This window comes from Callorhinus ursinus, unplaced genomic scaffold (assembly GCF_003265705.2).
Source record: "Callorhinus ursinus isolate GAN/ISIS: 27379988/994484 unplaced genomic scaffold, GSC_fseal_2.0 scaffold1, whole genome shotgun sequence".
Classification (NCBI taxonomy): domain Eukaryota; kingdom Metazoa; phylum Chordata; class Mammalia; order Carnivora; family Otariidae; genus Callorhinus; species Callorhinus ursinus.
The window spans coordinates 55,935,817-55,951,368 of record NW_027397063.1 but is presented as its reverse complement, the minus strand read 5'-3'; the positions used below and the strand labels follow the sequence as shown (position 1 = coordinate 55,951,368).

The 15,552-nt window shown below is 40.8% G+C and overlaps 1 protein-coding gene across 1 annotated transcript; it reads left to right on the top strand.

Moving 5' to 3' along the window:
- Positions 1-448: 448 nt before the first annotated feature.
- COX17 (cytochrome c oxidase copper chaperone COX17) lies at positions 449-7,845 on the top strand. The gene is made up of 3 exons (XM_025874805.2): positions 449-683; positions 2,359-2,447; positions 7,710-7,845. Exons 1-2 carry the CDS (start codon positions 577-579, stop codon positions 2,441-2,443), a joined length of 192 nt encoding a protein of 63 aa, XP_025730590.1. The 5' UTR covers positions 449-576; the 3' UTR covers positions 2,444-2,447; positions 7,710-7,845.
- Positions 7,846-15,552: the final 7,707 nt, after the last annotated feature.

Genomic DNA, 15,552 nt, shown 5'->3' with positions numbered 1-15,552 from the left:
AGGAGAATTTTTTTTCCCCACACTTGTGGATTGCATTGTTCAAATGTCTTTGCTGGTCATTTTTAACTAAATCAGAAAAAGACCGAGGTGGAGGTGGGGATGCGGTGGGAGGGGAGGGCAGATAATACAACAGCAGGAAATATGCGGAACTAATCCGTTATTGCGGGGAGCTGGCTCTCATTAGTGGTTTTTCTTGCTTAGCGTGGACACGTCATTTCACCTTCTTCGGCTTCGGTTTTCCACTGCTAGGCGGAAAGGTTAAAAAGTATGACCTAACTTCTCTCTTCCTTTTCGAGTCGTCCCCCAGTTGATTGACAAACTTTGCCCTTTCATCCCGCCTCTCTGCGCCTGCGCGGAAGAGGCGCCCTCGCTTTAATAATACCCTCATTTAGCCTCTCCTGCGCAGGCGCTACTTTTCACCTTTTCTCGCCCTCCTGATTCCCTCCGGGTCTGAGAGAGGCAGGACTTCCTGTCCCTTGTAGAGCCACTGCCGGAAGCGACTGCGGGCAAATCGGCCTTCGCCAAGCCTGGGAGAGTGTAGGGTGGCGGTGCTAGTTGCTGCTTTAGGCTTCAAAGATGCCAGGTCTGGCGGCCACAAGCCCTGCCCCGTCTGACTCACAGGAGAAGAAGCCGCTGAAGCCCTGCTGCGCCTGCCCGGAGACCAAGAAGGCGCGCGATGCTTGGTCAGTGCGCAAGCGGGGAGGGTCAGCGGGCTAGCCCCGAGCGCCGCCTTCCGGTGCCTTCGTGCCCTGCCTGGTCTTGGGCTCCGAGTTTTGTTGTGCTGAGTTCTTGAGAGTTATAGGTCCCTGTAGGCTTTGGGGCTGCTGTCTCTTGACTGAACCCATAGCCCAGCCCGGAGACATGGATGAAGGGTTAGGAGAGAGGTCAGATTGAACCCGGCTCGCTTCTCCCACTCATCCTTTACTGCAAAGGGCTTTTGAATATCTGTTATGTGTCGAGACACTTACGTCTACTAAAGACATAGAAGTAGATAAAGGTGCTACTTGATTTAAAGGAGCTTAAAATTAATGGAGACATATGCCAAGATTGCTGTTACCACGTGTTATGGGCTATGACAGAGGATTTGGCAAGATCAAAGAGTAAAAGTTTTCTGGTAAAATGTTGGCATAGTAGGACACGGCACATTTCTTAAAGTACTGAAGAGTTCCCCTTACCTCTCCCCCCTCTTTGGGTAGATGAATTAAAAATCAGCCTATGACGTTGGTGACACAGTGTTCAGAATAGTACATCTAAATTACTGTCAACGCACAAAAGGTTTTGTTTGCTCTCATTTTATACAGCCTGTGTTGTGGAACAAATCTCAGGGGGGTTGCTCAGAAAATGTGAATGTACACCTCTCCCTGCAGCCCCTTTTGTCCTATAAAAGATCAAAGGTGGCATGGTGGGGTTACTAAGAATTGTAGGAGCTTAGTGCTTTTTATTAATACTGAGTACTTTGCAAATAATACTGTGAAAGGAGAATTGAAAGACTACAATCTGATACTGAAAATAGCTTTCCTAGTTAACTAACAGTAAGTGCTTATTGAATCTGAAAATAGTATGGTGTGTCATGATTAAGAGCCTGGGATCCAGAGTTAAGCTTTGAATCCTGGTCCACCAGCTCTGCGACCTAGAGCAAATTATTTAAGGTACCTCCTCCCATGTCTGTAAAATGGGCCTAATAAAAGTATCCGCCTCTAGGATTACTATTACCTATAGTCAGTAGTGAGTTTTTTCTTATAATTGAATTTGGCTTAACTTGATCTTTGCTAAAATTACATTTTCAGGCCCTAGAAATAAAGCTGTGTGGTCCTAGGTTTTACTTTGTGAATTTTACAAATAAAAAGTTCTTTGATCATCACAAGGGAGGCTCATCAGGCTGCTGTTGGCTGCCAGATCTTGCTGTTTATGTTGTTGGGTGTGTTATGATTAGGAGATTTATTTAGGTCTATTTGAATGTAGGGCAGAATAAAAAATTTAATTCCTCTGTAATAGGCAAAAAAATTAAGTTCTCTCTGTCCTTCATTTAAGATAAATATTGTATTCAGATGGTTTGTTTCATTAGAGAACTGTATTGTTCCTTGGATATGAACTAGAAGCAATATTATACATAATTATTTCTTCTAATTAGATTCTCCCTAAAAACTAGTTATCTGTGGAACATCTTCGTGGGCATGGAAATATCACAAGAGCCAAGAAAAACAAAGCCATTTGGTGTAATAGCATTTTTTTTAACCCCAGCTATCTTCCATCAGACCCATGTTCTACCTCACTCCCCATCACTATCATGCGTGCTTATTTACTACTAATGTGTTTAATGTTTACTTTGTTAGATAACAAGTACATTATGTTTTATAGCATCATTGAGAAAGGAGAAGAGCACTGTGGACACCTAATCGAGGCCCACAAGGAGTGCATGAGAGCCCTGGGATTTAAGATATGAAACGGTGAGCAGGGTACTTTCTGACTGGGAAGATAATACATAGACTTAATGCTTCAGATTTGTGCCTTATAGATTTAGCAGTCATTAGGCAACATTCAATTCAAAAGATAGTTCACCTGGTTAATCTAAGATGCTGAAGTATCACCTAAAAAATAATTTTCAGTTTCTAATGTAGGGAGTAAATGATGCTAATAAATTGAGAGGCATTCAGTGGATTTGGGGAGGGAGAATTTGTCTTTCAAAAAAGGGTTTGAGGGGTGCCTGGGTGGCTCAGTCGTTAAGCGTCTGCCTTCGGCTCAGGTCATGATCGCAGGGTCCTGGGATCGAGCCCCGCATCGGGCTCCCCGCTCAGCGGGAAGCCTGCTTCTCCCTCTCCCACTCCCCCCGCTTGTGTTCCCTCTCTCACTGTCTGTCTCTCTCTCTCTCTGTTAAAAAATAAATAAAATCTTTAAAAAAAAAAAAAGGGTTTGATAAAAGCCTTTAGAGTCAGAAGGAATATGGTTTAGGAAGTTCAAAATATTCAGTTGTCTGACTTAAAGGAACTAAAAGGAAAATACTCTTTATTTCTTATTCCTGATATTGTGGGTCTTTAGTAGGGGCTTTTAAATAGGGAGTAAGCAGTACATGGAAGCATTGCTTTCTGCAAAAGAAAAAGGAATTATCGCTATTTCTTTTGTACCAAGCTTCTAATAATACTATAACCTCAGACCATTTTTTTTAAAGATTTTTATTTATTTATTTGACACAGAGAGCACACAGGTAGGCAGAGCGGCAGGCAGAGGGAGAGAGAGAGAAGCAGGCTCCCTGCAGAGAGAGAGCCCAATGCGGGGCTCGAACCCAGGACCCCGGGATCATGACCTGAGCCGAAGGCAGACGCTTAACAGACTGAGCCACCCAGGTGCCCCAGACAATTTTTTTTAAAAGAACTTTGAATCCAAATTTTAATGCTGAAGGGATCTTAAATTATACAACAATACCATAAATAAATGATCTTTTGTTTGGAAGCTCTTTCTTCAGATAGCACCTTATCTCCCTCCCTCTCTTCATTCAGGTCTCTGTTCAAAAGTCTCATCATGAGGCGCCTGGTTAAGTGTCTGCCTTCGGCTCAGGTCATGATCCTGGGGTCCTAGGATTGAGCCCTGAGTCAGGCTCCCTGCTCAGTGGGGAGTTTGCTTCTCCTTCTCCATCTGCCTCTCCCCACCACCTTGTGCTTTCTCTCTCTCTCTCTCTCTCTCAAATAAATCAATAAAATCTTTAAAAAAAAAAAAAGTCTCCATATTAGAGAAGCTTTGCCTCAACACTCCATCTGAAATAGCATCCCTTCCCCATCACTCTATTCCAGCACTGTCCAATGGAACTTGCTGTGATACTGAAAATGTTCTATACCTTCACTCTCCACTATGCCATAGGTGGAGCCCTGTGTGGCTATTGAGCCCTTGAAATGTGGCTAGTAAAACTGAAGAAAGAACTGAATTTTTAGTTTAATTTTAATGTGAATAGCCACATTGAGCTAGTGGCTACCCTATTCTTAACATCACTGCTTGCATATTAGATACTTATTTATTGTCTGCATTGCTTTACTCCAAGTAGAATGTAAGCCCTGAGAAAGTAAGAATTTTTTGCTTTACTCAACTGTCATATACCCAGGACCTATGCCTGGCACATAGTAGGTGCTCAATAGAGGGTTGTTAATTAAATAAATAAATGAGGAACTAAGGCCTATAGGTATGGAATGGCTCCCAAGGTGAGTTAGCAGAATCAGGACTGGAACCTCTGTCTCCAGACAGACTTCCTTTGCTTTTTGCCCCCACCCCCAACCCCCAACATCCACACCACGCTGCCACTTTTAACTTAATGATAGCTGAGAGATAATGCCAAAGTCACATTCCAGTATAGCAGTAAATAGAAAGCCTGGTTTCTTTCCCTTTCACCTCTCTCTCCTGCCTCTTTAGAATTTCACATATGGCTAGTCTTCCTTACTGAGCTATAAAAAAGGACGGATAAGGACCCTGTTCCAAGCTGATAAGAAGTATCACTACGTAGTGGACAACAGTCCAGGCTGAAAGTCCTGAGGGTTAATTTTGGTTCTCCTGATGTCTAGCAAACTTAGCATGTATTTTACTTCAGCTGCATTTAACATTCATCAAGACACTAATCCTCTCTGGGTTTCATTTTTTTAATTTATAAAAAGAACCATAATACATTTTGTGATTTTATATATGGTATGGTGTGTCTACTCTGTGTGTACATGACATACTTAAATGGCTTTTAAATTTCTTTAAATCCCATGGTGAATCATTTTGTAAAATAAGTAAGTTTGGGTGTATGTTTGGGGGGGTGTTCTTTAAAAGTGGAAGTATACCTATTGATTATTTCTGAAGACCTGGAATCTTGACATTTGTACACGGTTTCCTTTTTCATAATCTAACTCTCTTCCTTAGGGTGTTGTGTAAACTGTTGGTTAGTGCCAAGCCTGTCTTGGTAAAAAAGATGATTTTTAAAAATGCTAATTTTAGGAGCAGCAGAAGCTTCTCTTGGACTTCACATGGACCACAAAGGCGCTACAACTGTTGTCATAATTAGCATAAATTCACAAGGACTCGAAGATATCCTAGTTTTCTTTATATCATTGGGACAGAGAGTGAGAGTGATTCCTATGTACTTCATTTGTGTGTAGGAGGAAATGCAAGAGCCTTGGACGTACAAGACTTGATGTTTAACTGATTGTGTGGTCTTGGGCAAGTCATTAACTTCTGAACCTTAGTTTACTTCATAGAGTCATTGTGATGATTAAATGACAGGTGTATGAATAGGATTTGTAAACTATCAAAGAGAAACCAGAACAGAATAGCCTGTGTCTTCGGAATTGGGGGTGGCAGACATTCAGTTGAGGTCTGTTGAATATATGACCTGATTACATATTTTTGAATCCTGATTATGAGAAGAACAATCTGAATCCACATAGGGCCTTTTTTAGAATTCAGATGTCATGTTTTCATTGTCAGCATGATAGTACTTTTGGAAAAGGAACAGGTGTTTGGATCTCCTTTGGTCCGAGGTGTCCTGTTTCCCCAACCCCCATTGGGAAGTGGACAAACAGCGAAGTAAAAAAAGGACGTGTTCAAAGTTGAGAATGGATGGCTGGTGGAATTAAAACTAGAGTCTAGGTCTTTTATATTCTCCAAAACACAGATGCTTTACACTTCATTTCTTGCACTTAATGAGATCTTATTGCCAACATACTCATTTTTAGAACTGCGCACAGACTTGCTCTTCAATCCTAAAACTTTATTATGAATGCAAATTAGAAAGACCTATTGTTGAAATGTGTAGGTATATATATCTCAGTAACTAGGTCATTGGCTGTAAAATCCAGTACTAGTGTCTACGTTGTTATAAGATAAACGTAACTAAATTGATATCCCTTAGACTATTAGATCACATTTTTCTGAGGATAGCTGTAAAGGAAAAATACTTTTGCAAACCTATATCTTCCCAGTAATGATCACAAAAGTTACTTAATTCAAAAACCTTTGTAGATTTTAATGTTATATCCTAAATAAGATAGGTCTTATTGTACTTTGAATTTAGTACATCGGGACTTAATATAAAAGTAGGCTACATTCAGCCAAAGGTGTTCCTTGTAATCATCTGAGGACTGTTTTCCAAACTTCACATGCTCTAGGCCTTGATCTGTTCCTGTTGACTCAGAAACTCCTAGATAATTTTCCTGTGCACCCTTTAAGAACCATTGGGTTAAGCTGAAGAAGTAGCAGGGATATTGCTAAATATAAACTACCTAAAGATTTAATAGTAGCAAAGGCAGAGACTTGAAAACTACTCCTAAGGAAAAGTAGGTGTGTGATGGTGGTGATGCTAGACACTCTTTTCTATCCTATGACCTTTTTTTTTTTTTTTTACTGAAAGAGAAACTAGAGGAACTGAACGTGCTTGAAAATGTAAAGAGGAAATGGTAGCTAGTATCTTTCTGACTTGAGGAGTGAAAAGGAACCTTGAGAACTCCGCCTGGGGGCTAAAATCATTGAAAGAAAATGAAAAGACTAGGACTGAGCAGTGGGGATACTCAGTATTTACTGTTCAACAGAACTTAACAGTTGGTTAAAATATGCCGATTGCTCACCCACACCCACCTGATTATGAAAATATAATCCCAAGAAAAATCCAGGAAAAGTGTCATTTCTTGCTATTCAAACATTTATTCATTGAATATATATTTATTGTTTAATACCCTAGAAAATGCTAACATGAGAAAGACAGGGTCTCTTCTGTCAAGGACTTTACATCCAGACAAGTAACCAAGAGGTTTACACCCAGAGGCTTTCAGGAGTAGCCCCTCCTGATACATAGTTAGTGACTGAAGAAGTAACAGAGCTCTAGATTGCTCTTACAATAGCGGGTGGCTTCATTTCTGCTTATCTCTCTTGCTCAGTCCTTTGCTTAAGTGTATTCTTCCTTTGAGCCTTTTAGAAGAGAGAGTTTAGATGTTTGTATTGTTGATGAGGCTTATCTTTTCTTTTTTTTTTTTTTGAGTTTTCCAAAGATTTATTGAAGCAGAAACAAGTTGGTCAGAGAGGCTTATCTTTTCTAAACCACCTACAGGGAATAATAGCTAGATGAAAGAAGAAGCACTTGCATTGGGCTTGAAGAGTTGGCTAGCCCAAATTACTTAACTTTTTAAGCATTGCTCTCTGTCTTCTGGGTGAGGGACTGGGGGTCGGAGTGGGTGAGAACAGTCTGGGGAGAAGCCTGGTACTGATTGACTTAGACCAGCAACCCTATCCTCTACTACTCTCCTTTTTTGCCATTTTTTGCCCTGGGGATGAAGTGAGTAACTTTCCACAGGAAGTCCCTTGTATACAGAGCTGACCTTCTGCCTTCCACTTTGTGGATCTTTGCCAAGCATACTTGAATCAACAAGAAGGGGTTTGCAAGTCTCTTCTTTTGAGTATCTGTAAAAATAAACTGCCCTAGCCTTTTTGGGAAGATATTTTTTAGTAAATAAACATATATAGTTTTTAACAAAGACTTCTAAAGATTAAAAAGTGTACTGGATTGAACAGTTTCAGTGATGTTTTTTAGTTAGACAAAACTAGAATTTAAAACTGTAGGTTTTTATTCTAAACCACAGTTCAGAGTTAATAGTACTTGGGTGAAATATTCATTTCTAGTGGTCTTAATTCCCTAATTGCATAGGTCTGGCATGATGTTTGAAATCTAATTTTCTAATAAAAATTTTTTTTTGTAGGTGGTTTACTCTGTGAATGAATAATTCCTGAAGAATGAAGAAGATTCAGTAGTTTTGGGAATTCTTTGAGGAACTTTGATAAATGGAAAAAGTACTTATAATTTATTAAAGAAAGGAAAATATCTCTGGCCAGAAATCGTCAGGTGTGTTTCTTTTTGTGTTCCTCACATCCTTACATGGCATTTATTTGTTTTTCTTAAAGGATATAGTATAAAAAAATCTTGTAATAGTAATTTCTTCTGTTGTGTCATTCTGAGAATTCTAAATATTTGTTGTAAGGAGAAAGCAAATACTGATCTTACTCAGTGAACTCTCCAAAATGAAGCGCAAAGAAGTAAGGAAATAACCCCTTACCAATTCAGAGTGAGTCTGGTAGCCATATCATCTCAGTCAACGTTTTGTTTTTTATTTTTAACTTACTTAAAGGCAAGAACTGGACAAGCCTTCAGTCTTAATATTTTATATCATTATCGTTATTCTTTACTAGTTCTCTCTTTTGGGAAAGTTACTTGCTTAGATTTTGGACCACATTCGGGTGCCTTGGCTTGGAAGATCTCAACTGTTTGGCATAATTAATCTGTAGATGTCTAGTTACATTTTAAGATAAACTAGGATCATTAGTTTAATGCCTACTGGCCAGATAATTGTTTCTTATTGATTAGAAGCTGGCCCAGACCAGAGGCTGTACTAGTACAAATAAGTCACTAATGAAATAGCTGAGTGCTCTGCTCTAGTGGTACCTGGAGTAGTACATAGAATGTGGTTTGCTTACTATAGCAACCGCATGGTCCTGTTAGCTGCTTGTGGGCTAACGAAGCAAGGTCACATTCTGCCTGAAGTAAACTGAGTTTCAAATCTCAACAACAAAAGATACTGATGAACATAAGAGAATATGTAGTGTCCATACGTCATTCTGTGATGGAAAAAATTGCCTTTTATAAAATAAAGGAGCTGAATTAAGTTATTCCTTAGGATTCACAGCGTGGCTTTAAAGTATGATAGACTTAGGTTCAACAGGTCACAACCTCTTTCAGTCTGTTTTTCTCTGAAAGAAAAAAGCAAGGATAGAAGTAATACTTAATGTACAAGATTGTGAATACTAATTAAAATGGTGTATATACTGTGCATTTGACAGAGTAGCACTTAGTGTTAATTAACATTCTCTAATTCTTTGATTCTATACTCCTATTTCTACCTGAATATTTGTTTGTATAGAAAAGTTTAAGAAGTACCTTATAGCTTTCAGAGTATTCTTCTAGGTGAAGAATAGAATCTTGGACTCGTTAAGACATAAAAATCAACTTCCCCCCAAACACCAGTCCTTGGCAGATGGTCATCTAGATTCTGCTTGAATGTGTCCTGGACTACAAAAAGGAGGGAAAACAAATCTATAAACTTAACCCTCAGTGTTAATTTTTGCTGTATGCTGTTCCAGACTTTTCTTATGCATTTATACATGTTTTAAAATAAAAGATAAGGTCATTTTTCTATGCTGTATATTTTTAATGAAATCATGTTACGTTCTCCCCTTGATATATTTTACCAGCTGTGTATATAGTCCTCATAATATGATTTGTATTGGCTGTGTAGGAATCCATTCTGAGCTTACTATAATTTAACCAATTCCCTATTTGTACATTCATTCATTAAACAGAATGTTTTGTAGAATGCTTGCTGTTATGCCAGATACCATTCATGGAATTGAGTATTAGTCTTGAACAGGACATATACCTGATACCTAAATTATTTCTGCTTTTTTTATTGTTGTTGTTGTTTTGTTGGTTGGTTTTATAGAAACATATAAGGAAGAAATCACTTGAAATCCTACCAGTCTACAGTAGGACTACTTTTTGGTGACTCTGCCATTCATCTCTTTCTGCATACATATACTTTATTTTATTTTATTTTATTTTATTTTATTGGCCACTTCATAGTAACACTGCACTGGAAGTTTCCATAGGAAATTCTTTACAGATTCTTTACTAATTACTTAGCTAAGGATGGGCCAGAGGCTATGCATGTTTTCAAGGCTTTGGGTGAGTACTGCCTGATTGATCTCTAGAAGGGGGTTACCCATTTGCACCTTTGTATCTGAAGGTGCCTATTTCCTTAAGCTCTTGGCAAGCTTAATTTTAATTTTCAACCTTTGCCAGTTTGGTATGCTCACATGATAGGTAAAGGAACTAAAGCACCCTTCTTGACATCTGCCATAGTTAAAAATATATCTCACAAGACGCTCTGCCCATCCTTCCCTAGTAATTAAGCCTTCCCAAAGACTATGCATAACATTTTGGTACCAATAATAGTAAGAGATGTTACCACAGTAATTTGAAAAATGAAAAAGTTCACATCCTAGTAGGCGACCACCACATTCTGACATAATCTTTGCTAAGCTCCTGCTATTCACAGTAATTCCCAAGCTCAATACAGACACATTCACACCATTCTTTCTAATCATTTCCTTTTGTCTAACCTTAAAACATTTGACTGAAAGGTTGATAAGAAAAGGACCATGAGGGCGCCTGGTGGCTCCATTGGTTAAGTGTCTGCCTTCCGCCCAGGTCATGATCCCAGAGTCCTGGGATCAGTTCCCACATTGGGCTCCCTGATCAGCAGGGGGTCTCCTTCTCCCTCTCTCTCTCTGCCCCTCCCCCCCCTTGTGCCCTCTCTCTCTCAAATAAATAAATAAAATCTTTTAAAAAAAGATAGGATCATCTGGGTGGCTCAGTCGTTAAGCGTCTGCCTTTAGCTCAGGTCATGATCCCAGGGTCCCGGGATCAAGCCCCACCTCAGGCTCCCTGCTCAGCAGGAAGCCAGCTTCTCCCACTCCCGCTCCTGCTCCCCCTGCTTGTGTTCCCTCTCTCTCTGTGTCTCTCTGTCAAATAAATAAATAAAATCTTAAAAAAGAAAAGATAGGGGTGCCTGGGTGGCTCAGTTGGTTGGGTGACTGCCTTTGGCTCGGGTCATGACCCTGGAGTCCCGGGATTGAGTCCCGCGTTGGGCTCCCTTCTCAGCGGGGAGTCTGCTTCTCCCTCTGACCCTCCCCATCTCATGCTCTCTCTCTCAAATAAATAAATAAATCTTTAAAAAAAAAAAAAAGATAGGATCATGACCCTAAGCAAGGCCTACTTCAGTCTGTACAGTCTGATGTGAGGCTGCTGGAAAAACCATACTCCCCATTTTACAGGTGAGAGGTACTCAGTTTAAGGAAATTGCTGTGGTCAAATAGCTGGTGACCTGGGATGTGAGTCTTGTCAGTCAAGTTCAAGCCCAATGTTCTTTCCTGTACCAAGTATCTAATATAAACATCACATATTCATAGTTCTAAATTGATTTAGTCATTCAGTTAATGTTTAGTGAAGTCCTATTATATGCAAGGAACTACACTAGGTGTTGAATATTCATGTGTGAATCAGACATACATCTTGCCCTCAAGGAGATGAGAAGCTATTTGACTCAACATTTAACTCGGGACATAATATATGCTAATTGTGTGCTAAGTAGTGAACAAAGATGTAAGACACGGTCTTAAGCCTCACAGAGAGCTTATAATCTAGGAGATACGTGTATATAAACTATAAACATATAAAGCTGAATACTCAGTACTATGATGAATGTTCCAAGATACTTTCCAAAAAGTGCATGTGTGACTACTCGGGGTTTCTTTCTTTAGCTATCAAAAACTGCTAGCTGGTGGTTTCATCTGTGTCGATTATGGTGATTTTGAAGGCAAGTTATAGAAAATCCTCATCAAGGGAAACTCATATGACTGGAAATCCAGAGGGCAAACTCTAGATGCAATGATGTCATAGGTTCAATGATACCATTCAAGACTCAAGTTGTTTTCATTTCAGAGCTCTTTCTTCCAGAACCTATGAAACCATGTACTTTCTTGTTCAAGTTCAGCAGAAAGAAACCATTCCCAAAATATGAAATCCCTTTTTTTAAAGTCTGATTGAGACAAATTAGGTTATATGTATTTTTATGGACCAATAATAGTTGCCAAACAGAATGCCTTAGGCTGATTGGCTTAAACAGGACTCCCCACCCCCCACCCCACCACCACCCTTGGATCCATGTGTAATTATAGTTACCAGCACAAAACTGGAATTCCCTAACAAGGAGGAAGGGGTAGATGGACTTTGAGTCGGCAACCAATTCTCCACTAAACTGCCTTGTCCACTAACAACCAAGTCATCCTGAATGGTCAAATTGAGTTTATTTATTTATTTTTTTTAAGATTTTATTTATTCATGAAAGACAGAGAGAAAGAGAGAGAGAGAGAGAGAGAGAGAGGCAGAGGGAGAAGCAGGTTCCTAAGGAGCAGGGAGCCCGATGCGGGACTCAATCCCAGGACCCTGGGATCATGACCTGAGCCGAAGGCAGACACTTAACCATCTTAGCCACCCAGACGCCCTGGTCAAATTGAGTTTAAAGGAGCATTTCCCCTCATAGTTTACTCAAACTTTTGAGAGAAATGTATTAGTAGAACACAAGAAGTTGTCTGATGTTAAGTTTTCACAGAAGAAAACAGTCAGCAGATGTTCAGAGAACTGTTCCCTGAAGAGTGGTCCTTCTGGAGATCCTACGGGAGATCTGAATCTGGAAGCATTCACCGGCAAGTACCGGACCACCTAACTACAGTGCTTAAGCAATAAATGTATTTTACCTCCTGTCATGAAGTCTGGAGGTTGAAAGTTCCAGATCTGAGACTGTGGCTCAGTAATACTTGGGAGAAGTGTGACTTGTTCTATTTTTCAGCTCTTTATCCTTCTCATCCTTAGGTATATGATATCTCATGGTAGCTTCAAGCATTCCATCACGGCACTGCACTGGTCAAGCCAGGATAGAAGGTAGCAGGCCTTCTCACCGTCTGTCAGGAAGTCTTTTTCCCAGAAGCTCCCACACACACTTCCTCTTATATCCCATTAGTCACATGCCCACTTGTAAGGCAGTTGCCATTGAGGGGGAATAGCATATCACGCCTGGCTTTGACCAGTCTTATTTCAGGCTCTAGCAACTGAGGGAGAAGCCCACCTTCCTTAACATACTGCCCAAGCAAAATCACAGTTCCGTAAACTAGGGGAAAATGGAGAATGGCTACAGGACAGACAAACAAGTAGTGTCTGCCTAAGGTCAACTTGGCAGTATGTGTCCAAAGCCTAGATCATGCCTCTGTTCTATTTTAATAGATATTAGGAAAGGATTAATTTCAAGCTCAGTGCTTTTCAAACTATACGTGGTTTAATTTTTTCCAATTAACAACCACTACTAGGAAGATGGGAAAAATTCAGTTTAAAAAACACATATACTCTACAAGCCCAAAGTTTATATTGCATTAAAAGGCCAGAATTCCCTCTGTCAAATTGCTATAAAAAATGTCTCAGTTCTCTCAGTTTCTGTCCTGATCTCATCATGGACCAGTAACAGCTCACAGACAGTCGTCTTTCACAGCCGTATTCGGAGAGCCAGGTCAGCCTGCTGACTTCATAACCTGGCCTGGCTTGCCTCTCCTGCCTCAAGTCCTGCTGCTCCTTTTCTTTTCTTTTCTTTTTTTTCTTTTTATTTATTTGACAGAAAGAGAGACAGCGAGAGAGGGAACACAAGCAGGGGGAGTGGGAGAGGGAGAAGCAGGCTTCCTGCCGAGGAGGGAGCCCGACGTGGGGCTCAATCCCAGGACCCTGGGATCATAACCTGAGCGAAGGCAGACGCTTAACCGGCTGAGCCACCCAGGCGCCCCCTACTGCTCCTTTTCATTCACCCACAGCAGGCTATGCTCTGTCGTGTATTTTTGTTTTACTTCTGGGCTTGACTTCACATTCTGTTCTCCTTTCCTGGAATGCCCTTCTAGTTGGGGAACACCTCATCATCTTTTTAGGCCAGCTTAAATGTCACCTTCCCTGTGATGTTTTTTCTGAATTCTTTCTCCCGGATCAGTGCCTCCTTTGACCCCCAAATATATTTATTTTATTGGATTGCAATTATTTCTGGGTCAGTCTCCCTCATTAGACCAACAGTTCCTTGAAAGTGACAATTGTCTTGCTCATCTTTATATCCCCTGTGCTTGGCGCACATACTTTGCCTAAATAAATGCTTATTGAATTGAATCAACTCAACAAATGATGTGACGATGTGACTTCTCTGTTTCCTTTTATTCTCCCCCAGTATTTTCTACTGTGCTTCTACCTGCATGTTTGTGGATCTCCTTATAAGAACATACCACTCTGGGGCGCCTGGCTGGCTCAGTCGGTAGAGCATGCAACTCTTGATTTCAGGGTCATGTTGGGTATAGAGATTACTTTAAAAATTGATTGGTTGATTGATTGATTTTTTAAAAAGAACATACCATTTTTACACAATTTTTTTTCCTGTTCTAGCAAATGTGGTTTTAAAAACAAGATACAACTTGGCATTGTTATATTCCCATCACAGGTCCCATCCTTAAGGCATCAATGTCATTGTCATTGCAGGTAGCCTGGGGGGTTTTATGCACTGGTGATGCCATCCCCCCACCCCCACCAGCAGAGTCAAATCCCCTGGAGCAATAAAGGAACCTGTATATGGGTACATATAAACTCCCGAGGGTACCTAGCAAGGTGGGACAACACAGAGAACATACAATTTAAATGACCTACGCTTTAGTTCACATACTAGCTCTGTGACCTTCCTTAACCTTTCTGAGTTTGTTTCTTCCATTGAAAAGAAAAAAAGGTACCGTAGGATGACGAGGAAACAGTTAGCTGCTTGAAAAATGCTAGCATCCTCAGATGAGCACGTATGTGGATTGACAAAGAAGGGAGGCTGAGAATAACAGTCAGTGGGTCTGCCTGTCTCTTTAACGGGTCAGGGCCGGCCCATTCGTCAGGCTTGTTGAGAAAGAGGACCTGCTTTGAAATTCTATCTTGGGCAGAGCCTTGGTTGCTTCTCCTTTCCTGCTTCTGATTTCCTGGCTCACAGCTAGCAGGAATAGCCACTCTGGCAGCTCTGGGTGCATGACTAAGGTGGAGGGATGAACAGCTGCTGCTTGCTCAAGTCAGTGGGTTGGTTGGGAGGCAGGCAGGTGACATAAAAGCAACATATGGAAATCCCCAAACTCTACTGCTCAAATGACATCCCAATCATTGCTGTGAGGAAGACTGGGGGCAGGGTCTTTCCTTCTCTAGGCGCTCCAGCTCTTTACCACCAATTTTCACCCCCTCAACTTTCACCCCAACCAACACATCTGTTGGTCAGTTGATTTTAATTTTTAAAAAAAGAGGGCTCCTGGGTGGCTCAGTCGGTTAAGCATCAGCTTTGGGCTCGGGTCATGATCTCAGGGTCCTGGGATTGAGCCCTGCATCGCATGGCATTGCATTGCATCAGGCTCCCTGCTCAGCGGGGAGTCTTCTTCTCCCTCTCCCTCTGCAACCCCCTCCATGCTCGCCTCCTTGCTCTCTCCCTCTCTCTCTTAAATAAATAAATAAAATCTTAAAAAGAAAAAGAAAAAACTGGCTTCCTTCAACATGCCTTGCATTTTCACAACTCTGTGGTTATGCTTCTGCCGTTCTCACCAGTAAAAATGCTCTTCTCCCTCTACCTACCTGGTTCGTTCAATGCCTACACCTCAAATCCAGTGTTAGCTCTTACGTCTTCCCTCCTGTACACCACTCTTCCTTCCAGGCAGCCACCTCTCCTTAAGCTTAACTCAGTTACTGTGCTTCACACACTGAATTGCCATTGTTTTTTGAAGTATCTTTCCCTTGATAGAGTGAAAGCTCTTAGGAAATCTGATTCTCTAAGTGCTTGGCTCATAGTAAGCACCAGTAAATATTTGTTGAGTTGAAACTTCTACTCCTCGGCATAT